At 71.2% G+C, this 22602-nt stretch overlaps 7 protein-coding genes across 13 annotated transcripts; 5 read left to right on the top strand and 2 right to left on the bottom strand.

The window, feature by feature from the left end:
* Positions 1 to 10: 10 nt before the first annotated feature.
* Positions 11 to 3710, top strand: MPZ (myelin protein zero). 3 transcript variants are annotated; one of them, XM_072846569.1, is made up of 6 exons: positions 11 to 481; positions 1713 to 1879; positions 1972 to 2185; positions 2267 to 2402; positions 2517 to 2577; positions 2727 to 3710. In XM_072846569.1, exons 1-6 carry the CDS (start codon positions 418 to 420, stop codon positions 2829 to 2831), a joined length of 747 nt encoding a protein of 248 aa, XP_072702670.1. In that variant the 5' UTR covers positions 11 to 417; the 3' UTR covers positions 2832 to 3710. The 3 variants fall into 3 exon arrangements, with proteins under 3 accessions (XP_072702670.1, XP_072702668.1, XP_072702671.1); XM_072846567.1 differs by having other exon boundaries at positions 11 to 1153; positions 1751 to 1879; XM_072846570.1 differs by lacking the exon at positions 11 to 481 and adding an exon at positions 954 to 1153.
* Positions 3711 to 5306: 1596 nt separating this feature from the next.
* Positions 5307 to 6610, bottom strand: PCP4L1 (Purkinje cell protein 4 like 1). The gene is made up of 2 exons (XM_072846500.1): positions 6409 to 6610; positions 5307 to 6020 (listed from the first exon to the last, which is right to left on the bottom strand). Exons 1-2 carry the CDS (start codon positions 6608 to 6610, stop codon positions 5878 to 5880), a joined length of 345 nt encoding a protein of 114 aa, XP_072702601.1. The 3' UTR covers positions 5307 to 5877.
* A 965-nt stretch (positions 6611 to 7575) lies between these two features.
* Positions 7576 to 10358, top strand: NR1I3 (nuclear receptor subfamily 1 group I member 3). Its single transcript, XM_072846499.1, has 8 exons — positions 7576 to 7961; positions 8561 to 8691; positions 9070 to 9242; positions 9323 to 9531; positions 9610 to 9755; positions 9841 to 9957; positions 10033 to 10138; positions 10229 to 10358. Exons 1-8 carry the CDS (start codon positions 7576 to 7578, stop codon positions 10356 to 10358), a joined length of 1398 nt encoding a protein of 465 aa, XP_072702600.1.
* Positions 10359 to 10429: 71 nt separating this feature from the next.
* TOMM40L (translocase of outer mitochondrial membrane 40 like) lies at positions 10430 to 12845 on the bottom strand. Of its 3 annotated transcripts, XM_072846888.1 has the most exons (9): positions 12624 to 12838; positions 12283 to 12350; positions 12090 to 12182; positions 11781 to 11882; positions 11563 to 11668; positions 11367 to 11489; positions 11184 to 11260; positions 11007 to 11109; positions 10651 to 10941 (listed from the first exon to the last, which is right to left on the bottom strand). In XM_072846888.1, the coding sequence occupies exons 1-9, from the start codon at positions 12721 to 12723 to the stop codon at positions 10802 to 10804; spliced, it is 912 nt and encodes a 303-aa protein (XP_072702989.1). In that variant the 5' UTR covers positions 12724 to 12838; the 3' UTR covers positions 10651 to 10801. The 3 variants fall into 3 exon arrangements, with proteins under 3 accessions (XP_072702988.1, XP_072702989.1, XP_072702990.1); XM_072846887.1 differs by having other exon boundaries at positions 10430 to 11109; positions 12624 to 12839; XM_072846889.1 differs by lacking the exon at positions 11781 to 11882 and having other exon boundaries at positions 12624 to 12845.
* Positions 12846 to 14753: 1908 nt separating this feature from the next.
* Positions 14754 to 15159, top strand: APOA2 (apolipoprotein A2). Its single transcript, XM_072846498.1, has 2 exons — positions 14754 to 14957; positions 15048 to 15159. The coding sequence occupies exons 1-2, from the start codon at positions 14755 to 14757 to the stop codon at positions 15157 to 15159; spliced, it is 315 nt and encodes a 104-aa protein (XP_072702599.1). The 5' UTR covers position 14754.
* A 313-nt stretch (positions 15160 to 15472) lies between these two features.
* UFC1 (ubiquitin-fold modifier conjugating enzyme 1) lies at positions 15473 to 16589 on the top strand. Of its 3 annotated transcripts, none has more exons than XM_072846688.1 (6): positions 15473 to 15646; positions 15763 to 15830; positions 15946 to 15963; positions 16088 to 16164; positions 16250 to 16340; positions 16409 to 16589. In XM_072846688.1, the coding sequence occupies exons 1-6, from the start codon at positions 15499 to 15501 to the stop codon at positions 16478 to 16480; spliced, it is 474 nt and encodes a 157-aa protein (XP_072702789.1). In that variant the 5' UTR covers positions 15473 to 15498; the 3' UTR covers positions 16481 to 16589. The 3 variants fall into 3 exon arrangements, with proteins under 3 accessions (XP_072702789.1, XP_072702790.1, XP_072702787.1); XM_072846686.1 differs by having other exon boundaries at positions 15486 to 15646; positions 15946 to 16009; XM_072846689.1 differs by lacking the exon at positions 15946 to 15963.
* Positions 16590 to 16897: 308 nt separating this feature from the next.
* On the top strand, positions 16898 to 22109 carry USP21 (ubiquitin specific peptidase 21). Its single transcript, XM_072846955.1, has 13 exons — positions 16898 to 16944; positions 18045 to 18843; positions 19814 to 19873; positions 20139 to 20262; positions 20357 to 20468; positions 20570 to 20707; positions 20783 to 20847; positions 20943 to 21046; positions 21150 to 21236; positions 21317 to 21395; positions 21549 to 21656; positions 21742 to 21856; positions 21967 to 22109. The coding sequence occupies exons 1-13, from the start codon at positions 16898 to 16900 to the stop codon at positions 22055 to 22057; spliced, it is 1929 nt and encodes a 642-aa protein (XP_072703056.1). The 3' UTR covers positions 22058 to 22109.
* The last annotated feature ends 493 nt before the right edge of the window (positions 22110 to 22602 follow it).

Raw genomic sequence — 22602 nt, 5'->3', positions numbered from 1 at the left:
GCCCGCCGCCGGTGGCTGCCCGTTACCCTCTCGTTATCCCCCCCGTTACCCCCGGAGCTGCCCGTTACCCCCCCGGGGCTGCCGGCGGCAGGACGGGGGCTCCCCGGCTCCCCAGCCCCCTCTCCCCGCAGCTGCAGCCGATGGAGGACGTTGAAGGAGGAAAATCTCGCAGCTCCCGGGCGAGTCCTGTCCCCGTCCCGTCCACGTCCCCGTCCCCGTCCCCCGCCCTCCCTTCCCCAGCCGTGGACTCTCTGGGTCACAAACCTGAGGAAAACGCCACTTTGGAGCTTTTCACCCCAAAGCACCACTTGCCCCTCAGCCGGCGACAAAGCCGCCGGGGGATCGCTGTGCGAATTCCTGCCCTGGGCTCTGCATGGGGCGGTGGCACTTTGGTCGCCCCCCACCCCATGGGGACGGATGTGCCCCTTGTCCCGCGGCCGGAGCCGTGCCCAGGGAAACGTCCAACAACACCTTCTCAAAGGTGTGTTTTCACCCCAAAATGGAGCCGGAGCAGAGGCTGCTGGGAGTGCGCTTGGCCGGAGCTGGCAGGGCCAGCTGAGGAACCCCACGCCGTGGGGCTGGAGGGGGGACCACACCGGAGGGTGCCAGCAGCCGGCCCGCGGCCACGGGACAGGAGGGGACGCACCGGTGGCCCGTGGCGCAGTCGGCATGAGACCCCAAGCCCCGCCAGGCAGGTCTGTCCCTGGGACCAACTGAGGGCCACAGCCGTGTGCCGGCGCCCTCCGGCTCCGGCCGCATTCCTGCCGAGCCGCCTCCACCGCGGGCGGGAATGCGGCCGGACAAAGGCTGCTGTGTGCCTGGCCCCCCCGGCTGCCTGCTTCCCCCTCCTCGCCCATCGCCAAACTAAATGCCCCCTTTCAGTCCGGGGTGCCCGGCACCCCCTGGCCCCCACCGCCCCGGCTGCCCGGCGCCCATTGGCCCGAGGCCGGGGCGCCGCTGGCATCATTCAGCGCTGCTTGCTCTTAAACCTCGGCCCCCGTCCCGCCGGCACCCTTCGGCACACCACCGGGCCCTGCGCACCGCCAGCCCTCCATGCGGCTCGGAGCCGGCCGGTGACAGGCAGCCACCATGTCGCAGGGTGCCAGGGGCAGCAGCAGCCTCCTCCTCCTCGCCGGGCTCCTCTCAGCCCTGGGTAAGCTGGGGACGGGGACGGGGAACCAGGGCTGCTGGTCCCAAAAACCTGATCCTGGATGCTGGGGGGGGGCACCAGGGGGCTCCAGACCCCTGGGCGGTGGCTGTGGGGCTGGCGGCCACCCACGCATCTGCTTTTGGGACTGTCACTGGTGGTGGCAATGCTCTGGGGCCGTATCTGTGGCTGTGCCCTGGTCCCCATCACCGGGCTGCAAGGAGAATCCCAGCACCAGCCACCTCCCTGGGGACAGGACAGGGGTGGGACAGGACAGGACAGGTGACATCCCCGGGCGTCAGCTAGGGGACACGGTCCCCTTTGAGCCAGCCGTGGGGACGCCAGAGCGGAGGCTTCCCACAAAGGCACCCGCGGTGGCACAAAGAGCCGCTGTCCCCCGCCAGTCCTTGTGCTTTCTCCAGCGCCAACAAAAGCCCTTTGGTGGCAGCATGGGGCTTGGCACAGGGCCAGCGTGGGGACACAGACCAGACGGTGGCCCCAGTGATGGGCACCGTCCCTGTGCCGGGGTCCCCCATGGGGCTGACAGGTTTGTGCCCCCTGGCAGGGCCGTCCCCGACGTCCTCCATCCACGTGTACACGCAGCGGGAGGTGTACGGCACCGTCGGCTCCCACGTCACCCTCTCCTGCAGCTTCTGGTCCAGCGAGTGGATCTCCGAGGACATCTCCATCACATGGCACTTCCAAGCTGAGGGATCCCGCGACAGCACCTCCGTAAGCGCCTGCTCTGCTTCAGGGCGCGGGGTGGCCCTGCCGTGCCCGGAAGCACCGTGACCCCGACACCCGTGTGTCTGTCCCATCGCTAGATATTCCACTATGCCAAGGGCCAGCCCTACATCGATGACGTGGGCAGCTTCAAGGAGCGGATGGAGTGGGTGGGCAACCCCCACCGCAAGGATGGCTCCATCGTCATCCACAACCTGGACTACACCGACAACGGCACCTTCACCTGCGACGTCAAGAACCCCCCCGACATTGTGGGCAAGTCCTCCCAGGTCACGCTCTACGTCTTTGAGAAAGGTACAGCGCCAGCGGTCCCCTCCCTGCCTCAGTTTCCCCACTCCAGCCGGGGGGACTGACGGGATGCTGGTGTCCCCACAGTGCCCACCCGCTACGGCGTTGTGCTGGGCTCCATCATTGGCGGGGCTCTGCTGCTGGTGGCCGTGGTGGTGGCCCTCGTCTATCTCATCCGCTACTGCTGGCTGCGGCGGCAGGCAGCCCTGCAGCGACGGCTGAGGTGAGCCCCGCTGCCCGATCAGGGCAAAACCACTCCGAAACGGGGCTGCCGGGCGGGACCGGCGCGGGGTTTGGCCTTTCCGAGACACCTTTTGCCTTTCCACCCCAATTTTAGTGCCATGGAGAAGGGGAAGCTGCAGCGATCGGCCAAGGACGCGTCCAAGCGCAGCCGGCAGGTGAGCGCCGAGGGGTTGGAGGGGGCAAAATGGCCTGGCCGTGGGGGTGCAAACTCCTCTCCTACCTTTTGGGGTGGGAGGAGAGGCCGTGGGGCGAAGCCCCCGGGGCGGGGGGGTACCACAGTGCCGATGCTGCCCCATCCCCGCAGGCGCCCGTGCTCTACGCCATGCTGGACCACAGCCGTGGCACCAAGGCGGCGAGTGAGAAGAAAGCCAAGGGAGCCCCGGGAGACTCCCGCAAGGATAAGAAATAGCGGTTAGCGGGCAGGGAAGGTACCACGGGGGCGGACGTCGGGGCCCCCCGGGCCCCCAAAGTCGTCATGACCATCGAGATGGAGCTGCGGGGGGAGGCCGCTGAGGCCGCCCGCCCCTCGCCCACCGTCCGCTCCCCCAGCAAGGGCAGCCTCAAGAGCGCCCTGATGCACATCATCAAGCCGAACTCGGGGACCTGACGCCCGGCTGCCGGCGGAGGTGGGGGGCCAGGACGCAGCCCCCCCAGCTCCGGGAAGCGGCCGCCCCGGGGTGCGGGACCCGGCGAGGAGCGGGGTGTGGTCCTCGCCCCGGGTCCCCCGGCCTCGGGGACGCCCCGGCGTCCCCCCACCCCATCCCAAAGTCCCTCGGTCGGTACCTTCCTCTGCGCAACCGCTGCCCTGCCCAGCCCTGGGCACTGATGTAATTTTTCTATCTGAAGACACAACCACTGAATTTTGGGTCTGTCCACCCCCCCCCGGGCTGCCTCGGTCCCCCCCTCTCCAGGGACTTGTGGGGTCCCCGTGGGACCGTGCTGCCCCCATCCCTCCCCATGTTCCCCCCAAAACCAGTCTCCGGGAGGGTTTCTCTGCCCCCATCGTTGCTCCTTTTCTGGCCGTTTTCTCGTCTCTCCCCGCGACCGAGCCCAAATGACGTTGCGGGGTGGCCCCCGCCCTGTCCCCTCCGTCCCACTCCTGTCCCCCATTAACCCTCCCGCCCTATAACCCCTGGCCCCCCCACGCCGGCCAGAGCCTCGTGGAGGAGGAGAGGCTGCGGCCGGGCTGGAGGAGCTGCTGGTGCCCATCACCCCGGAGCCAGGCGCCGCTCCTTGACGTGTTTTTCTACGCCCTGTCTGTGTCCCCCCATCCCCATGGTGCCATTAATAAAACTCACATCTCCAGGACCCCAGTGTCTGCCCTGGCTTGTCACTGTTCCCTGCTCGGGGGGGGGGTGTCTCGGGGGGGGGGAGGAGAAAGAGGGTAGCTGAGCACTTGTGAACTCGTTGCATGGAGGCCCACCTGCTCCCACAGAGAAAGGGGCATTGCTGCCGCCGTGCCTCAGTTTCCCCAGGGGTGAGGTGATGTCTCAAGGGCATCCTTGTGGCACCCCAGGGACCCCCCTCAACTGGTGGGGGCTGTCCCTGAGGCCACCCATCATGGCTGCGCCCCACCCTAGGGCCACCTTCCCCCTCGTACCCACCAAGCCGTTGCGTTTGCGTTAATTAAAGCTCACCCCAATTAAGGCAGAGGCCAAGTCTCAGGTCCCGCCCTGGGTGCACAGCCCCAGGCATGGACATGTCGTGGGTAGGGGTCCCCCCTGGGGCGGGCAGGGGTCTCCCTCCATGGCCATTGCTCACCTGGGAGCAATGTCACCGTCCTGGCAGCAGGGCTCAGGGAGGGACCGCAGCCCCAGCGTTGGTGGGGGGGGGGCAGTTGGGGCGACGGGCTGACCCTGTGATGGAGCGGAGCAGGAGCGCTCCCACCCCAGGGCTCGGTGCCAGCCTGCAGCCCCCTCCCACAGCTGCACCATCCGACTCCGCACGGGAGCGGACAGGGAGCACTCACTCCCGCACCGACACAGCCGAGGCTGCGAGGGACGGGCCCCTGCGCTGCCCCCCCGGCCCCACCACCGGGGCTATAATTGTCTTTTCCCTAATAAGTCTGTGGAGCGAGTGGGGGCCAAGCCTGACCCCAGTGTCCCCGGGGCGTCCCCTGGGCCCTGCCTTTCCCTTGGCCACCGACACTGTTTTTCTTTCCAGGGAGCTATTTCTGCCAACACACTGCGGCTCCGCACCGGGTCCCAGCATCCCCAGTCACCCCACAGCATTTGGCCCCGCAGCCACCTCGCATCTGAGCACCAAGAAACCCCGGTGCAAATCCCCCAAATGGCTTTATCTTAACCACCGGAAAGCACTTTTTTTTCTCATCACCAGCAGCAGCCCAGGTTCCTCCTGTGGCTGCTCTCGGTGCTGCTGCAGTGGGAGCTGGGGCTGGGAACCACCACTGAAGCTGGCCCAGAGCAAAACTTTGATGCCTGGAGGGATGCAACGCCACAAGGCATTCGTCCCTCGAGGAAGAGGAGCAAGTGGTGGCGTCTTTCATCACCGCTGCAAAGAACGGCACAATGGGAAACGAGGCCACGGCTCCGGGGGCTGAGACCGATAAATTAAGCAGAATATCATGAGGAAAACCCCAAATCGGAGAGTGACGGGAGATCCCAGGGTGGGGATGAAGCCATTCCCACAGCGCCAGCCAAGGGGCCCCATCCCAAGGGGGGAACCCTCCACCCACATCCTGGGGACGCTCCTGCCTGTGCCCCCCCAGGCAGGGACAGCCTGGCCCCGGGGGCCTGCAGGGCTGCTTTTAACAGGGGCCTCCACCCCACCTCCCCAGAGAACGGGGATCTGGGGGTCCCACCAGGTGGGGACCATCCCCACACCCGCTCCCACAGACCAAGCATCAGCCTGGCTCCTCTTCCCCATGGTTTATTCTTTACACATGCTAAAAGCCCCCTCCCCCAGGGGAGGGGACAGTGACAATGACAGGAGCGTGGGGAGGGGGCAGTGCGAGGATGGGGAACATCCAAGTGCCAGGGGAGCCCCGGTTTCCCCATGGTGAGCTGCAGTGAGACCTGTGTGTCCCCCCCCCCGGCTCAGTGTCCCACGCACTGGGGCAGGACAGGGGTTTCCCTCGCTCAGGGGACACCGATGTCTCCCCACCCCGCACGTCCCCAGCAGCCAGCATCGCCACGGATGGGGAAGTGGGGGCTGCCCCAGGGAGAAGGGCGTTTCCACGCCATTCCCTTGCACAAGGGCCACTTCCACACTGGGGGACACAGGACTCAACCGTGTCCCCCCCACATCGACTCCCCAGCTTCACCCAGGGTCCTGGCTCAGGGGTGGGCGAGGGGTAGGGAAGGGCTGAGCCCCCCCCGGCCCTGCTCGCAGAGGACAGGGCAGGCCCGGCATGGTGGAGGTCAGGATGGGGCCATGCCCACGTGCAAGAGTGGGGCGCCCGCCGTGGGCAGGGGGTCGCAGGACCCCGCAGCCGCTCAGGGCCCCGACTCCTTCTTTCGCTTCTGGAAGCGGCGGAATTTGCCCTGGATGGCGAGCGCGGCTTTCTCCGTCTCGGGTGCGCTCAGGTCGATGTCGATCTCCTCCTCCTCCTCCACCTTCTTGGGGTCGACAGCTTTGTCTGGGAGGGGGGGACAGGACAGGGGCTGACCTGGTTACAGCCTGGCACCCCAGACTCACCCCAGCACCCAGGGAGCACCCTGAATTGCCCCCCCCCCCCAGCAGGGGACACCCGGGGGGCACCCCATCACCCCCCATCTCAGGTGAGGGACACCCGGGGGGCACCCCACCCTCCCCAAGGGAAGGACAGAGCAGGTCCCCAAATCCATCCAGGTGTCTCCCCCCTACCATGGCAGGGACACAGATCCTGGAGGCTCCAGGGATGGGAGCAGCCAGCAGGGTCCCAGGCACCGGGGCAGAGCAGGGGTCCCAGGAGGGCATGGGACAGAGGTGATACTGGTGACAGGGCACCCCACAGGGTGCACCCTGCCGGTGCTGGGGGTCCTCACCTTCCTCCTGCCCGCCGGGGGCCTCTGCCGCAGAAGGGGACTCACGGGGGCTGCGCTGCAGAGAGAAGGGGGTGCCCGGGGGTGACGCGGGGCCCCCAGCAGCAAACCTGCACCAGGAGGGCACGGGCTCTGCTTTGCCGGGGGCCCCCCCAGCCACCGGGGTCCCCCCCCGCCTCCAGCCCCCCCCCTCGGGGTGCAGCATCCTCCCCCCGCCATTCCCAGGGCAGTTCCTCTCCCGGCCCGTTGCTAAAAATAAAGAAAAGAGGGAAAAGCCCTTGTTCTGCCGGCACCGAGCCCTCACCTCGCTCATGACCGCTCCGCTCCCACCGCCGCTCCCGGTGTGCGGCGCCCCGCGCTCGCCGCTGCCTTTATAGGGGCGCGGCTGAGTGACGGCCGCAGACAGCCAATGGGGCGCGGGGGTGGGGCGTCTGGGGACACGCCCCTCCGCGTGTCTCACCCGCCCTCCCCCCCCACCCGAGCCTCGACGCCCCGCGGGGACGGACCCGGGGGGGGGGACCGGGGGGAGCCAGGGGGACCGTGGCTGTCATGGCCATCGTCACCCCCCAAGCTGCCACCATCCCGGGCCACCCCAAGGGTGGGAACCGCGGGGGATAGGCCCTGCCCGGGGGTCCTGGGACGGGGACACCACTGGCAGCGGCCAGTGACAAGGACCTTCCTCCAAGGTCACCAGTGGCAGGACGGCCACCGCCACAGTCCCCGTCCCCTCTGGGCTCTGCTACCCCGAATGCCTCCCCCAGCACCCCCGTGTGTCCTCCTGCCTGCCTGTCCCCCGTATCTGCCATGCCTGTACCTGCCTGTCCCCGCCTGTCCTTCCCGTGCTGCCTGTCCCCCCCCACGTGCTGCCTGTCCCCGCCTGCCGCAGCCTTGCTCAAGTTCAAGGTTCAAACTCCACAGGGCTCCAGCTGGGAGGCAGCGGGGACGAGCCGGGGTGGGCCAGGCAGCCCCTCGCCGTGCAGCGGCGAGCAGCAGGCACCGGCCACATCGGTGGGCACCAGGTCCCAGGTACCGGCACCAGCGGGCACCGGTCACCTTCGGGGGTGTCACACGGGCGGTTCGGCAGTGGCTGAGGCGGGAGGTTGTGGCGGTGGGTGGGTGCATGAGGGCGATGCACCGCAGGGCCGGGGGGACACGGTGGCTCCTGGGGACATGGCGTGGAAGCTGGTGTCGGGGCAGCAGCCGCGGGACCTGCAGTCCTGCCTGCAGGGCACGGTGCCGGGTGTTGCTCAAGCGGGAGCCTCGGTGTGTGTACGCACACGCACACCCTGCACACCCGTGCTCACCCACCCCATCCTGCAGGCTCTGTCCTCGCTGTGGTTCCCCCCAGTCCAGGCACCGTCACCTGCATCCCCGGCCATGTCCGTGTCGAGCGCCTCGGACACAGAGAGCAGCCCCCACCCGCTGCGGGGACGCCGGGTCCCCGGAGGGGAGGACGCGGAGCCCGGGGAGGAGAAGGTCTGCGCCGTGTGTGGGGACCGCGCCACCGGGTACCACTTCCACGTCATGACCTGCGAGGGCTGTAAGGGCTTCTTCAGGTGGGGACTGCCACCGCCGGGGGACCAGGGCTGCTCTGCGGCACCGGGAGGGAGCCAGGGACAGGGTGGGATAGGACAGGGTGGGGTGAGATGGGATGGGACAGAGCGGGGGGACAAGATGGGATGGGGCAGGACAGGATGGGAAAGGACAAGATGGGCTGAAATGGGACAGGATGGGACAGGATGGGATGAGATGGGAGAAGGGGACAGGGCAGGACGGGACAGATGGGATGGGACAGGACAATATGGGATGGGATGGGACAAGATGGGCTGAAATGGGACAGGACAGGATGGGATGGGACAAGATGGGATGAAACAGGACAGGATGGGACAAGGGGACAGGGCAGGATGCGACAAATGGGATGGGATGAGACTCAGTGGAGTGGGATGGAACAAGGCGGAGGGGGACAGGACCGGGCTGCTGCCACCCCATGTTCAGGCCACTCGGCTTCTCGAGGGCACAGTGGTGACAGGGTCCTGGGGGCCAGAGGTGGCCCCTGCCCCAGGACATCCTGTCCCCCAGCCCCTGCGGCCCCTCTGTCCCCCCGGGGACACACAGTGACAGCCCACAGGGTCTCACAGCTCCTGTGTCCCCCCAGGCGCTCCATCAACAAGGGTGTCCACTTCACCTGCCCCTTCGCCCGGAGCTGCCCCGTCACCAAGGCCAAGCGGCGGCAGTGCCAGGCCTGCCGCCTCCAGAAGTGCCTCGACGTGGGCATGCGGAAGGACAGTGAGTGTGGTGGCACGGGGGGAGCAGGGGGAGACCTGGGGGGAGAGGGGATGGGCTGACACAGGGGAGACCCGGGGAGGACGAGGGGGACATGGAGCAAAGGGGAGAGGGAGGGCCTGGGTGGGAGAACACGGCGGAAAAGGGGATGAGGGGGACCCGGGGGGAAACGAGGGACAGAGAGGACCAGCCTGGGTGGGATGACAGGGGAGGACATGGGGGCAGAAGGGACGGGACAGCCCAGGGGCGTGGGGACAGCAAGGGGGCGCGGGACAGAGGGGACAAAGGGACAGTGGCGTCTCCGAGCACCTGGGGGGCCACGGGGGAGCTGTGCTACCGGTGACCCCCATCCCTGGTCCGGGGGTGACGGCGGGGTGGCAGTGATCATGTCTGAGGAGGCGCTGCGGCGGCGGCGGGCGCTGCGGGGGCAGCGGCGGCTGGAGCGGGAGCAGCCGGGGGGGCTGACAGCGGAGCAGCAGGAGCTCATCAGCATCCTCATCGTGGCCCACCAGCGCACCTTCGACTCCAGCTTCTCCCAGTTCACACACTACTGGGTGAGTGGGGACCCCTGGGACGCGACTGTCCTCGCGGGCACCCCGGCGCGGCACTGACACCCCGGCTGCCACCGCCGCAGCCTGCCGTGCGCCTCTATGTCCCCAGCCCGCGGCCACAGAGCCCGCCAGAGCCGGGCGTCCACGCTGCGTGGCCGCTGTCCGTGCAGCCAGACTGCCTGGACGAGGACGTGCTGCCCGACGTCTTCTCCATGCTGCCCCACTTCGCCGACCTCAGCACCTTCATGATCCAGCAGGTCATCAACTTCGCCAAGGAGATCCCGGCTTTCAGGTCTGCGGGGAGGGGGCACGGGTGGGAGACCCCCGCTGCCACCCCGGCCCTGACGCCTCCCCTCGCCCCCCCCGGCAGGACCTTGCCCATCGACGACCAGATCTCGCTGCTGAAAGGGGCCACCCTGGAGATCTGCCAGATCCAGTTCAACACCGTCTTCAACGTGGAGACCAATGCCTGGGAGTGCGGGCAGCACTGCTACACCATCCAGGACGGAGCCCTGGGTGAGGGGGGGGGACGGCGGCACTGGGGAGCAGGGGACAGCCACGTCCCCATCCCGGCTTGCCCATCACCACCGTGCTCCCCCAGCCGGCTTCCAGCAGATCTACCTGGAGCCGCTGCTCAAGTTTCACGTCAGCCTGAAGAAGCTGCAGCTGCACGAGGCCGAGTACGTCCTGCTCCAGGCCATGCTGCTCTTCTCGCCAGGTAGGGACCGTGGTGGCCGCGGTGGGTCATCCCCTCGGCCCTGCTGACGGCTGCCCACCCGTCCTGTGCCCCCAGACCACGCCGGCATCGCCCAGCGGGACTTCATTGACCAGTTCCAGGAGAAGGTGGCCCTGACGCTCAAGAGCTACATCGACCACCGGCACCCCATGCCCGAGGGGAGGTACGTGCCGGGGGGGTTGGCACGGCCGCGGTCCCCTCCACCGTGGGGACAGCCACCGGGTCTGAGCCGGGCGCTTCCTCCCTGCCCCAGGTTTCTCTACGCAAAGCTGCTGCTGCTGCTGACGGAGCTGCAGACGCTGAAGGTGGAGAACACGCGACAGATCCTGCACATCCAGGACCTGTCCTCCATGACGCCGCTGCTCTCCGAAATCATCAGCTAGAGCCCGCGCCAAGCCCTGGCCCCCGGCTGCAAGCACTGGGGCTCGCCAACTACCAGTGCGCTTTACAGGGCAGAGTAAAGCTCCTTTATTTTTCCAGGCTCCACAGGTGCGTGCACATGGGCACCGCCGGCACCTCCAGCCCCCGCCGCAGCCCGGAGCCACCCCCTGCGCTGCCGGAGGGAAACCAAGGCAGAGCAGCAGTGGGAGCAGCGGGAAGCGTGGCACAGGGGCGAGGAGGGCGGCGCGGGTGAGCGCCGGGGGGATGGAGCCGCTCCTCAGCCCAAAGGCGCTAACAGCCACCACGCACTGTCACACAGTGTCCCCCGGCCGTGAGGGACCGGGTCCCCCCTCTGCGGGCTCCCTCGGCACCGCAGCACGGCACGGCGCGGCGCAGCGACTCCCTGAGCAGGACGGTGGCACGTGCCGCCTGCCCCTGCAGCCCCTCAGCCCACGATGACGCTGAAGCCGCAGTGGAAACGGTTCTTCCAGTGGTTGAGGAAGGCGCCCAGAGCCAGGGTGACGGGCAGGGGAGGCAGCTTCTTCTCCAGCACCCCCCCGACGCTCCAGTTACTGTCCAGGAGCCCTGTGGGGGGGGACGGGGTGAGCGCCCGGCCTGCGCCAGGGGTGCCGGCGCAGCTCCTCGCTCACCTCTGAAAACCACGTTGGCCTGCGGCAGGTTGAGCTGGTAGCCGAAGGCGAAGGTGGTGTCCTGCAGCCGCGTGTTGGCCTCCAGCTCCACCCCGACCTGCACCTGGGGGGCAGAAAACGTGAGGCCCCAGGGGCGCGGGGACACACAGGGGACGGGGACGCGTGGGGGACGCTCACCTGCTCGTTGGCTCGGTGGTAGTAGCTGGCGTGGGCGCCGCCGTACCCCACATTCAGTGTCGCCACCCACTTCAGAGCTGGAAGAGAGAAGCAAAGCGGAGGGCGAGGGGAGCCGGGGCGTCCCCCCGGGGCCAGCGCAGCGGGCAGGACCCCTGGGGCCGTGCCCGCGGGGCGCCCGCGTACCCGTGTATTTGCCTGCCAGCGTCAGGATGGCTCCCTCCTCCCCCGGCCGCCGGTGATAAACCATCTCCCCGCCCAGGACCAGGCGGGAGGTGACGCTCTGGAGGAAATGGGCCACCAGGATCACTGCGGGGACAGCACAGCCCTCAGCGCTCGGCCGCCCAGGGCGCAGCAGCCGGGAGGGGGACACCCCGCTCACCGGACTCGCCGAGGAGGTCGGGGTTGCCCAGTGTGAGGGTGGCGGTGCAGTCGTCCCCCCGGTACTCGCCGTCGAACTGCCACGTCACGAACTTGGCCTGGTGTGTCTGCAAGAGGACAGGCGCTGCAGTGGGTCCTGCCACCACCCCTGCCACCGCCTGGCCGTGACGGAGACACCCCGGCACCCCCGCCCCGGGGTCCTCTCCCGCCCAGCCCCACCTGGAAGACGGCTTTGGTGCGGATGCGCTCGGCCACGAGGTGCAGCACTTGGGCGTTGAGGCTGCCACTGTTGTCCATGTCCCCGACCAGCGTGGGGAAGGCCTGGGGACAGGGGGGGACAGCTGGAGGGACAGGGACCCCCCGCCCCCCTGACCCCGGCTTGAGCCGCAGGCTGGGACCCCTTCACCCCCGGGTAACCCCCACCCATCCTGGTGCCACTTCAGAGCCTTGCGGCCACCCCGGGGCCATCCACTGTCCCAGGGCCACCCCACGGCCACCCCGGGGCCACCCCAGGGTTCGGGGCCTCACCTCAGTGGGGCCGAGCTGCCGGTCCCCCACGAAAGTGGCGTTGAAGTGGTAGCTGGAGGGGCCGAGGGTGCTCATGTGAACCGTGTGTGTCACCTGCGGGGACGGCGCGTCAGCGGGGGACAGGGGGGTGGCCCGGGGGTGGCAGCAGCCCCCTGCCAGCACGGCCCCGCGGGCCCCTGTGCGTCCCCCTCACCTGGAAGTGGCTGCTCAGGGTCTTGGTGACGATCAGCTTCACCCCCTCCATCTGCTGCGGGAAAACCTCTGGGGGAGAGCGGGGGCTGAGCGGGGCCCCCGCTGCCCGTGTCCCCCCCGGGCCACCCGCCCGCTGCCCGTGTCCCCCCCGCGCCAGCCCGCCGGTGCCATCCCACCTCTCCCAGGGCCACCCACAGGCCGACCCCCCGTCACCCCGGTACCAGCCCGTCCCCCAGCGCCACCGGGACCCCCCACTGCTGCCGGGGCCACCCGGGGGACCGGCCCCGGTGTCTCCCCCGGCCCCGATACCCTCCCGAAGCCGGCGCCCCCCCCCGGCCCCACCTTTGCACTGCCGGTGCAGCTCATCGAAGCTTCCGGGGCTGCCGAGCGGCTCCCCCCGGCGCGGGGCCCGGGGCGCGGCGGGGCCCAGCACGTTGCCCATGGCCCGGCCCGGCCCTACGGCCGCCCGCCCCCCCCGTCCCCACCGGGCGCCGCCATCGCGGGCGCGGGCGCGGGCGCCGCCGCCACCGGAAGCGGCTTCGCGAGGCCGCGCCCGCCCGAGGCCGCCGCCGCCATCTCGGGGGCGGGCAGCGCTCGCCGCCCATTGGCTGAGCCGGCGGGGGCGGGGCCGCGCCGGACCCGGCTCCCCGGACCCCCGGCCCCGCGCGGCGCCGTTCCGGGGCCGCCGCGTTCCGCCCCCGCGGGCTCAGCCGGGGCCGCCCCGCGCCCCCCGCCGTGTCCCGTGTGTCCCCACGCGTGGCCCGTGTGCTCCCCATCTCCTCCCTGTCCCCGCCCTCCGCATCCCATTTCCCCCCTCGCGTCCCGTTCCCCCCATGTCCCCTCCCCGCTTCCCTGGACCCCCTCGGCTGTGTCCCAATTCCCCCCCCCGTGTCCCCGCGATGCCCCCTCCCTGTGCCCCCCCCATCTCAGCTCCCTCCCCGTTTCTCCTGCCCCGATCCCTGCCCGGCATCCCTCCTTGTCCCACGTCCCCAGTCCCACATCCCCCTCCTTGCCCCCTGCCCCGTGTCCCTGGACCTTCCCCATGCCCCCCGCCCCATCCCCTGCCCCTGCTGCTGTCACCAGCAGCTTTCCTGGAAAAGGCCTGGAGGCAAAAGGGCCCCGGTGGCCCCACTGGTGACCTGGGGGATGGAGAGTTTTTGTCCCCAGTGCCACCCAGGTACCCTTTGGCCGTGTGTCCCCACACAGCACCAGAGCTGGCCCCCAGCCTGGCCCCGCGGCGGCATGTCCCCAGGGTCCCCCCCCCACGGGTGCCCCCTCTGGGACCCCATGGGGACAGCCCCTGCCCGCCCCGCGCTGAGTCACGCCGTCACGTTGGCGGCCGAGGGTCAGCGATAAGGCGGGCAACGACCTTTGCCCCCGCGGGTGCTGGCGGTGGCCGGGGCTGGGGCTGGGGTGTGCAGCCCCCCAGGGTGCCCCCACCGAGCCGGGGCCCCGGGGTGGGGCGGCCACCGGGACCCGCGGGGCTGGGGCAGAGGGGCTGGCGGGTGCTGGAGCGGGGGTACGGGGGGGGCCTGGGGCTACTCTGGGAGTCCCGCTGTGCCGCAGGGCTACAGCCTGCTGTGGGGCTGCAACATACCACAGGGCCACACATGCCGCAGGGCCACCAGGTGCCACGGGGCCACCGCTTGCTACAGGGCTCCAACATGCCACAGGGCGACCATGTGCCCCAGGATACCAACAAGCCACGGGGCCACCCCATGCCACAGGGCTACCAGCCAAGCCCCCGCTGTGGCACCCCCGGCCCCCAGGGCCCCCCACAGCCCCAGTCCCTGGGCCATTGTCATCCACGTCCTGCCGGGGCCACGGGGCATTGGGCACACACAGACAGGACCCCGGGGCGCGGGGCCATCCGCCAGCGAGGACGAGGAGGGGCCGTCCCGTCCCCCGCAGCGACCCTTACCCCTGCCATGTTTACCCAGGCTGTGGCAGGGGCCGGCACGGCCCCCTGGCCCAGGGGCGGGAGCTGGCCTGGGGGATATAAGCAGCCCCCGAGGGGGCACCCGCAGCCCCGCACCCCCGGAGTCCTGCCCAGGTGAGCGGCAGCGCCCGGGCAGGACGGGGCTGTGGGGCAGGACGGGGCTGTGGGGCCGGGAGGGGGCAGGATGGGGATGGAGGTGCCGTGGGGTGGGATGGGACAGGAGCGGCGCAGGACGGTGCCAGTGGAGCCGTGGGGCTGGGATGGGGTGGGACAGGGCAGTGGGGCTGGGATGGGGTGGGAGCGGGATGGCAGGGCTGTGGGGCAGGGCTGGGGCAGGGCTGTGGGGCAGGAAGGGGACCGAGGTTCCATGGGGCGGGATGGGGCAGGGACGGGGCACGACGGGGGGGCAGCGATGGGGCAGGGGTGTGGGGCGGGAAGATGCCGCGGGGCAGGAAGGGACAGGAGGGGACAGCAGAGCCGTGGGGCGGGCCGGCCGCCGCTGACCCGGCCCCGCAGGCCCCCAGCCCTGCCGAGATGAAGGTGCTGGCGGCCGCCCTGCTGCTGCTGCTCTGCGCCTGCCGCCTCCAGGCCGCCCTGGTGAGGCGCGAGGCCCCACCCGAGGAGGCCCCCACCCCGGCCAGCGACCCCATCACCCACCATCTGCAGTCCTTCTCCTCCTTCATGACCAAGGACCTGCCCCAGAGGCTGCAGGTGGAGGAGCTGCGCAGCCAGGCCGAGTACGGGGGGACGATGGGGGGATGATGGGGGGACGGGGGGCGTCCCTTGGCCGCCCCTCGGCCCCCCCTCACTGGCCACCTCTCCCCCAGGGCCTACCTGGACCGGGCCAAAAAGCAGCTGGTGCCGCTGGCCCAGGAGCTGCAGAGCAACATTCTCGGCCTCTTCTCCTCCCTGCTGGAGCTGGGCGAGGGGCAAGCCTGAGCCCCGCCATGGCGGCCTCCGCACCCCCCGCCCCGTGACAATAAAGCCCTGGAGCCGCTGCCGTGTCCCTGGTGCTGTGGGGCCGGGGGGGTTGGGGGTGGCGGTGGGGAGCCCCGGGGGGGGGGAGGAGTCGTGGGCGCGGCTGAGACCCGACAAACTCAGCTCTGCCAGCACTAAAGATGGAGGCGCCGTGGCGGCGTCGCACCCTGCCCGTGCCCCTCGTAAAGATGGCGGCGCCGGCCCGCTACACCCCGCCCCCGCCGTCGCGTCACGCCCCTAAGCAAGATGGCGGCGCGGGGCGCAGCGCCTCCGCGAGCGTCACTTCCGCCCCGAGCCAAGATGGGCCGCTTCCGGCGGCGCGGCGATGGCGGAGGAGGCGGCGCGGCGGGCGGTGGCGGAGCTGCCGCTGCTGCGGACGGCGGCGGGGCCGCGGGACCGGGAGGGCTGGGCGCCGCGGCTGAAGGAGGAGTACCGCGCCCTCATCCAGGTGCGCCGGGACCGGCCCCGCCGCTTCGGGCCCCCCGGTTCCTTCCCCGGTCCCCCCGGCTCCCCGGGCTCGGGGCGGCCCCGCTCACCCCCGCTCCCTCCCGCTCCCTCCCCCAGTACGTGGAGAACAACAAACGTGCCGACAACGACTGGTTCCGCCTGGAGTCCAACGCCGAGGGCACCCGGTGGGTGAGCGGGGCCGGGGCGGGCCGGGCCTCCCCCCGCGCCGGGGCCGCTCCGGTGTCCGGGGACCCCCGGGATTGAGGGGGGCGGGGGCCGGGCCCCCCCCGTGTGTTGCAGGTGGTTCGGGAAGTGCTGGTACGTCCACGAGCTGCTCAAGTACGAGTTCGCCATCGAGTTTGACGTGAGCGGGGGGCTCGGGGGCGCGGGGGCCGGGGGCCGGCGGGGCCGCTGACCCCCGCCACCCCCCCCCCTCCCCCAGATCCCCGTGACCTACCCGTCCACCGCCCCCGAGATCGCCATCCCCGAGCTGGACGGGAAGACAGCCAAGATGTACAGGTGGGGGGGCTGGGGGGCCCGGGGCCGGGGGTGCCCCCGCGCCTGGGGGGAGCCTGGGGGGCTGACGGCTCCCCGCTCCCCGCAGGGGCGGCAAGATCTGCCTCAGCGACCACTTCAAGCCCCTCTGGGCCAGGAACGTCCCCAAATTCGGCTTGGCCCATCTGATGGCGCTGGGGGTGAGTCGGGGGCGTCACCCGGGGACGGGGGTGTCACCCGCGGGGCCGCTCACCGTCTGTCCCCGCAGCTGGGCCCCTGGCTGGCCGTGGAGATCCCCGACCTCGTCGCCAAAGGCATCATCCAGCACAAGGAGAAGTGAGCAGCGGCGGTGGGGGGCCGCTGTCCGCGGCCCCTCCCCCCCTAGCTGCTGCCGCCGCCCCCCCCCCGCTGCCGCGCTGCTGCTCCCCAATAAACTCTTCAGCCCCGGCCTTGCCCCCGCCTGCTGCTCTGGGGGGTCCTGGCGGGGGTCGGGGGGGGGAGGTCCTGGCTCCCCCCTACAGCCCTCGGGGGTCCGGCCGCCCTGCGCGACCTTACAGTAACGCTTTAACCGGGGATGCTGTCGCTTTAAGGAGGACGAGCGCGGCGGCTGTCGCTTTAAGGAAGGGGGGGGGGGACGCCGCTCGGGCGCCATGGCGACGGGGAAGTGTCAGGCAAGGGGGCGTGGCGCGGTGCCGGCGCAGGCGCGTTGTGGCGCGCGAGGCCGCCGGGGGCGGGGCGGCGGGGGGGAGGAGCAAAGATGGCGGCGGGTGCTGCGGGAGTTGTTGCCATGGCGGCCCGCGGGAGGTGCGGCGGCGGCGGGCGGCGGCGGGCGGGGCGAGGGCACCGGCTGCACCGGAGGGGCGCGGGAGGCGGGCGGCAGGCGGGGAGGGGCTCTGCGGGGCGAGCAGCGAGGCCGGGGGGGGGGGGGGCACTGACCTCCCCATCCCATCGCCCCCCCCCTCCCTCCGGTGTCCCCCGGTACCGGGCAGGGGTGGGATGCGGGTGGGGGCAGGGCCCCGGGGGGCGGGGAGTGGTGCCCGGGGGGTGGGGAGGCGGTGCCCAAGGGGAGGGGGGTGACCAGAGCAGGGGACAGCGGCCGGTCGGGCTGTGGGGCGGGGGACGGTGCCTGGGTGGGCCACGGGGCTGGGGACAGGCCCGGGCGGAACGGGGGCTGGGGGCCTTTGCCAAAGCGTGGGGCCCCGCGGGGCTCTGCACCGCGGCCGCAGCCGAGGGCTCGGGGCTCTCGCCGTGCCACAGCCCCCGCGGCTGCACCGCGGCCGTCGGCCCCCGCCGGCGCTGCGCCCGCAGCGGGAACGCCGTCGTCCCCCCCCTTCCCTGCCCGCCGGGGCCGAGCTCCCGCAGAGCCACTCCAGCCGCTCTCTGGGGACGGCCACCGCCGCCGGGCCCCTCCCCGGGGCGTGCTGAGCGCCGGCAGCCTCCGCAGGGCCTGCACCCTCCAGCGCCTGGTGCCTCCGCGGAGCAGGAGCCGGGGGACGGCTGCCTCGCCACCCAGCCGCACCGAGCGGTGCCTCGGCAGAGCCCGGAGCGGGCAGGCGGGAGGAACAAGCTCCCGGTGGTGCCAAGCGCCTCCGTGACTCGCCCACCGGCTTGGGCAGCGCGGCACGGCGCTCGCCTCCCGTCGGTGCCGTGGCAGCCGGGCGAGGGGGGGGGCAGTGGGGTCTTGCCGGAGCCGCGCTGTCCCCTGGTCCCGTCTGGTGACCCGGAGCGTTTCTCCTTGTGCCACAGGGCCCCCGCTGACGGGACTCTCTGGCCGGCTGCTCGCCGCGGGGGGCTGTGAGCGGTGCTGGCGGGAGGAGGCGCGGAGAGAGAGGTGGGTGCAGGCCCCGGTGCCCCCATGCACTGGCCCGGCACCGCCGGCATCAGCCCGATCCCTCTCCCTGCAGGGCTCCCCTCTCGGCCGTCCCCACGATGCCCCAAGCCTCGGAGCACCGCCTCGGCCGGGCCAGGGACCACGCCGTCGTCACCTCCCAGCCCAAGGCTGCTGCCAAGCTGCCCAGCGGGCACCGGGCCCTGAGCCAGGAGCGCCATGCCGCTGCCCTGGCCTCCGCCGCCAATGGGCTCTCCCCGGCCCCCAAGCTTCGCCTCCTGCCGCCCCGGCCCGGCCCGCTGGACGACCGCAGCAAGAAGCTGGAGCTGGACCGGGGTCGGGCCTCGAAACGGGGGGAGGCTCTCCGCAGCTCGGCGTGCCGGCGGGGGCCCGTGAAGGCGGACCACGCGGTGCGGGTGCCCGGCTCTCCGCAGGCGGCCGCCGTGCCGGGCAGCGCCTCCTTCTCTCTGCCCGCCGGGGCCTCGCTGGCGGGGCGCGAGGCGGAGCGCCGACGGAGCAACCTGGCCCGCTCCAAATCCATCAGCATCGGGGACCTGAGCCAGGGCGGCGGCGGTGGCCGCACCGAGGACGTGGCGGCGGTGCTGAGCCGCCTGGTGCTGAGGGACTGCGGCCACCAGCTGAGCGCTGGCTCGCTGGCGCTCAGGAGGAGCTCCTCTCTCCGGAGGGTCAATGTCTCCCCGGGGCTGGACGGGAAGCCCGCTGCCCCGCTGCTCTCCGTCCGGCCCGAGGGCTGCCCAAGGACTCGTACTGCCCCCGACTCCCCGTACGCCCACAGCCCCAGCGTTCCGGCACCCGGCAGCCCTGCCCTGGGCAGAGCCCCGGCACCCGGCAGGACCGAGGAGAAGGCGGCAGCCGTAAGAGCCCTCAGGATTTGTCCTGCTGGCGGGACATGCCCTGGCCCCCACGTTGCCCCCAGTCGCAGGGCAGCAGCTTCACTCCTGTCGGGGTCGGTGACGCCGCTGGGGTGGGACAGCGGTGCCGGTCTTGCCTCTCCCCGCTCCGCTCCTCTTGGGGGACCCCCGCTGCAAAAGGGTCGAGTCCCCTCGGCTCTGGGGCTGCTGGGGGCTGGCCAGTACCGTGCCCGTTTCCACATCCGCCTTCTCGCTGTGGAGCAGCCGGGCCCTGTCCTCCACTCGCCCTGGGCCACACGTGGGGATTAGGTGCCCTGAAATCCTGTTGCCGGGCCTGCGCCAGCCAGGGACGAGGATGTGCCTCGGCCCCCCGCGGCGTGTCCCCCAAGGGCAGTGCAGGGGCTGCCCCCGGCCCCGCCAAGCTGCCCTGCTCCCCGCGCCGCTCTCCCACACCGCACCGCGCCGGCACGGGACGGGCGGGCGTGTTTGCCTCCGCTCCCCGTTCTCCTGGCGCCCGCTGTCCCCGAGGTGGCTCTCCCGCTAATTAATCCCCCCGAGATGAGCCTCCAGCAAGGCCCAGAATAGCTAGGGGAAATCGGATCAGCTAATGAGCTGTGGCTTAGAGAGGCAGAGGGGGCCCGGCAACGCCGGTGCCGCAGTCCCGTCCCGGTGCCCGGGCAGTGCCGGAGCCGTGCCAGAGCCATGCCGGGGCTGCAGGGAGCCACGCTGGTGGAGCTGCCGCGCAAGCTGCACCGCACCCTGCTCACCAAGCGGGAGCTGCAGGGTCGCGGCGCCGACATCTCCGAGTCGGTGGTACACACGGCCGTCATGGGGCTGCTGCTCGTCAGCGGCGAGGTGAAGCCTCCACGCCTGGGGGACTGTCCGTCTGTCCGTCCGTAGGAAGCCGAGGGGCGGCCGGAGGGGTTTGCTGCATGGGGACGAGTCTCACTCCTGCCCCTTTGTGTCCCTGCAGACCCATCACACCCTGCTGCTGGGCTCGGGCCACATCGGCCTCAGGAACCTGGGCAACACGGTAAGCGCCTGCGTCCCCATGTCCCCCGAGCCCACCCGTCCATCTGTCCTGGGGCGTGCAAGGGACCCGGGGTCCCCGTGGGCTTGCAGTGGGCCATAACCAAGTGGTTCCCTCCCGCCGGGGCCAGCATGTCCCCAGGGACCCCCAGCCCCTCCGGTGTGCCCACGGTGCAGCAGGGTACGGTCAGGGTCGTGAGGGGACGGTGGGGGACATGCGGAGGCCCGGTGGCCCCCCAGGTCACTGCATCCCCACCGCTGTCTCGCAGTGCTTCATGAACGCCGTGCTGCAGTGCCTGAGCAGCACCAAGCCGCTGCGGGACTACTGCCTCCGCCGGGACTTCCAGCAGGAGCAGCCCCCCGGCCCCCGCGCCCCCCAGGAGCTCACCGAAGGTGGGACGGGAGCCCCCCGCAGCTCACACACCCCCCCCAGGTCTCATGTAAACCCCGCTGGCGCTGACACCCACCGCATCCCCTGTCCCCGCAGCCTTTGCCGACGTCATTGCCGCCCTCTGGCACCCCGAGTCCTCCGAAGCCGTCAACCCCGGGCGCTTCAAGGCCGTCTTTCAGAAATACGTTCCCTCCTTCACCGGATACAGGTCAGGCTTCGCCCCCCCCACCCCGGGGGACCCCCGGCAGCTCCCCTGCCCGCTGGGCGTCCGGGGGCCGCGGTGGCCGCGACGGGTCCGTCCCGCCACAGCCAGCAGGATGCGCAGGAGTTCCTCAAGTTCTTCATGGACCGGCTGCACGTGGAAATCAACCGCAAGGGCCGCAGGACCCCCAGCATCCTCTCGGACGCTCGGCGGACCCCCGCGCTGGAGGACCCCGAGACACTGAGGTGAGGGGGAGAGGGGTCCCGGCAGGGGGGTCCCAGCCGTGGAGACGCAGCCCGACCCGCCGCCTTTCCCCGCAGCGACGACGAACGCGCCAACCAGATGTGGAAGCGATACCTGGAGAGGGAGGACAGCAAGATCGTGGGTGAGCACTGACGAGTGGGGGCAACCCCCCCCGGGCCCCCCAAACCCCTCGGGGTGCCCCTCTCCACCCAGCCTCACGCCCCCCCTTGCCCCCAGACCTCTTCGTGGGGCAGCTGAAGAGTTGCCTGAAGTGCCAGGCGTGCGGCTACCGCTCCACCACCTTTGAGGTCTTCTGCGATCTCTCCCTGCCCATCCCAAAGGTAGTGATGGGGCAGAGTCCCCCGCCACCCCTGTCCCCCCCCAGCCACCCCCTGTTCCCCTTGGCCACCCCCCGGCCACCTGCCTGACCCTCTCCCCCTGCAGAAGAGCTTTGCTGGTGGGAAGGTCTCGCTCCACGACTGCTTCAGCCTCTTCACCAAGGAGGAGGAGCTGGACTCGGAGAACGCCCCGGTAAGAGGCCGGGACTGATGGCTCGGCACCCCGGGTTCGGCACCCCCGGCCCTTTCTCACCGGCGCTGTGCCGCCAGCAGGTCTGCGACAAGTGCCGGCAGCGGACGCGGAGCACGAAGAAGCTGACGATCCAGCGCTTCCCCCGCATCCTGGTGCTCCGTATCCTCTGGGGACCAGAGGGTGGGGGGCCGGGGCAGAGGCCTGGGATGCCCGGAGCTGCCGGTGCTCCCCGTGAGGGGTGTGGGGTGTCCCGGGGAGCGGGGTGCCGCCCCTCTGGCCTCTTGGGGCTGCGTTTCCCTTGACGCTGCCCAGACCTGAACCGGTTCTCCACCACCCGCTACTCCATCAAGAAGTGCTCCGTCTTTGTGGACTTCCCCTTGCAGCAGCTCAACCTGCGGGAGTTCGCCAGTGAGAAGGCGGGTGAGGCGTGGCGGGGGGGCGCGGCAGGGGGACGTGGTGGGGGGACGCGGCGGTGGGCAGTGCTGAGCCCGGCCTCCCGCCGCAGGCAGCCCTGTCTACAGCCTCTACGCCCTCTGCAACCACTCGGGCAGCGTCCACTACGGCCACTACACCGCCTTCTGCCGGGACCCGGCCGGCTGGCGCGTCTACAACGACTCCCGGTAGGTGTGTCCCCCCCCCCCGACGGCCCCCCGCCCCCGCCCGGGCCCCGCGCCCCCTCCCCCCCCCCCCGCCCAGCCGGGGCGGGCGTGGGCTGAGGGTGCCGCCGCAGCGTCTCGCCCATCAGCGAGAACCAGGTGCCGTCCAGCGAGGGCTACGTCCTCTTCTACGAGCTGGAGGAGCCCCCCGGCAGGAGGCCCTGAGCCGCCTCGGCCCCCCGCGGCGGGGGCTGCCCCTCCCTGGGCCTGGTCGGCGGCCCCCAGCCCCCGCGGGGGGGCGTGGACAGAGGGCGGGCTGCCGCAGCCCACGCTGCCCCGGGCGGGGCTTTTGTGAATAAATTTACTAAAAAAACCCTAAAAAGCCACAGTTCAGAGGTGTGAAGGGTTGTCCCTGGCTGGGGTGGGTGCGCTGCGGGGGGCAGTGAGTGAGGGGCGGGGCTTGCGGCAAAGGGGCAGGGAAATTGCGGAGGGGCGGGGCTTGTGGTCGAGAGCCGGTGGGGTGGGTAGGCTTGAAGGGCGGGGCTTGCAATCACAGGAGGCGGGGCTAATTGCAGAGAGGCGGGGCTTGCCGTGGGGTCTGGGGTGGGCTCTGCGTGAGGGGCGGGGCCTGATCATGGAGGGGAGGGTCTAGAGCTGATGGGCAGGTGAGCTGCGGGGGCGGGGCTCATTGCTGGAGGGGCGGGGTATCGAGCGCATGGGCGGGGCGGGGCGCGTTGCCGGCCGTTCCGCGCTGCCGCGTGGCCCTGCCC

Source organism: Ciconia boyciana, chromosome 26 (genome assembly GCF_034638445.1).
Source record: "Ciconia boyciana chromosome 26, ASM3463844v1, whole genome shotgun sequence".
Lineage (NCBI taxonomy): Eukaryota > Metazoa > Chordata > Aves > Ciconiiformes > Ciconiidae > Ciconia > Ciconia boyciana.
Note: the sequence above shows the minus strand (reverse complement) of the source record. Positions and strands in the feature narration are given on the sequence as shown.

Coding starts and splice junctions, on each gene's coding strand:
- TOMM40L (XM_072846887.1), bottom strand. CDS start 12,723: ATGGGCAACGTGCTGGGCCCCGCCGCGCCCCGGGCCCCGCGCCGGGGG. Junction 12,183..12,282: donor CCCTGAGCAGCCACTTCCAG/GTGAGGGGGACG, acceptor CCGTCCCCGCAG/GTGACACACACGGTTCACAT. Junction 11,883..12,089: donor GGCAGCTCGGCCCCACTGAG/GTGAGGCCCCGA, acceptor CCCTGTCCCCAG/GCCTTCCCCACGCTGGTCGG.
- MPZ (XM_072846567.1), top strand. CDS start 869: ATGCCCCCTTTCAGTCCGGGGTGCCCGGCACCCCCTGGCCCCCACCGC. Junction 1,880..1,971: donor GATCCCGCGACAGCACCTCC/GTAAGCGCCTGC, acceptor TCCCATCGCTAG/ATATTCCACTATGCCAAGGG. Junction 2,403..2,516: donor GCCCTGCAGCGACGGCTGAG/GTGAGCCCCGCT, acceptor CCCCAATTTTAG/TGCCATGGAGAAGGGGAAGC.
- APOA2 (XM_072846498.1), top strand. CDS start 14,755: ATGAAGGTGCTGGCGGCCGCCCTGCTGCTGCTGCTCTGCGCCTGCCGC. Junction 14,958..15,047: donor GAGCTGCGCAGCCAGGCCGA/GTACGGGGGGAC, acceptor CCTCTCCCCCAG/GGCCTACCTGGACCGGGCCA.
- PCP4L1 (XM_072846500.1), bottom strand. CDS start 6,610: ATGCTGCACCCCGAGGGGGGGGGCTGGAGGCGGGGGGGGACCCCGGTG. Junction 6,021..6,408: donor CCCCGGCGGGCAGGAGGAAG/GTGAGGACCCCC, acceptor CCCCCCTCCCAG/ACAAAGCTGTCGACCCCAAG.
- USP21 (XM_072846955.1), top strand. CDS start 16,898: ATGGCGGCGGGTGCTGCGGGAGTTGTTGCCATGGCGGCCCGCGGGAG. Junction 20,263..20,356: donor CCCCCAGGAGCTCACCGAAG/GTGGGACGGGAG, acceptor CTGTCCCCGCAG/CCTTTGCCGACGTCATTGCC. Junction 21,047..21,149: donor TCTCCCTGCCCATCCCAAAG/GTAGTGATGGGG, acceptor CTCCCCCTGCAG/AAGAGCTTTGCTGGTGGGAA.
- NR1I3 (XM_072846499.1), top strand. CDS start 7,576: ATGGCGTGGAAGCTGGTGTCGGGGCAGCAGCCGCGGGACCTGCAGTCC. Junction 8,692..9,069: donor CGTGGGCATGCGGAAGGACA/GTGAGTGTGGTG, acceptor GCGGGGTGGCAG/TGATCATGTCTGAGGAGGCG. Junction 9,243..9,322: donor CCCAGTTCACACACTACTGG/GTGAGTGGGGAC, acceptor CCACCGCCGCAG/CCTGCCGTGCGCCTCTATGT.
- UFC1 (XM_072846686.1), top strand. CDS start 15,524: ATGGCGGAGGAGGCGGCGCGGCGGGCGGTGGCGGAGCTGCCGCTGCTG. Junction 15,831..15,945: donor TCCAACGCCGAGGGCACCCG/GTGGGTGAGCGG, acceptor CGTGTGTTGCAG/GTGGTTCGGGAAGTGCTGGT. Junction 16,341..16,408: donor CCCATCTGATGGCGCTGGGG/GTGAGTCGGGGG, acceptor CTGTCCCCGCAG/CTGGGCCCCTGGCTGGCCGT.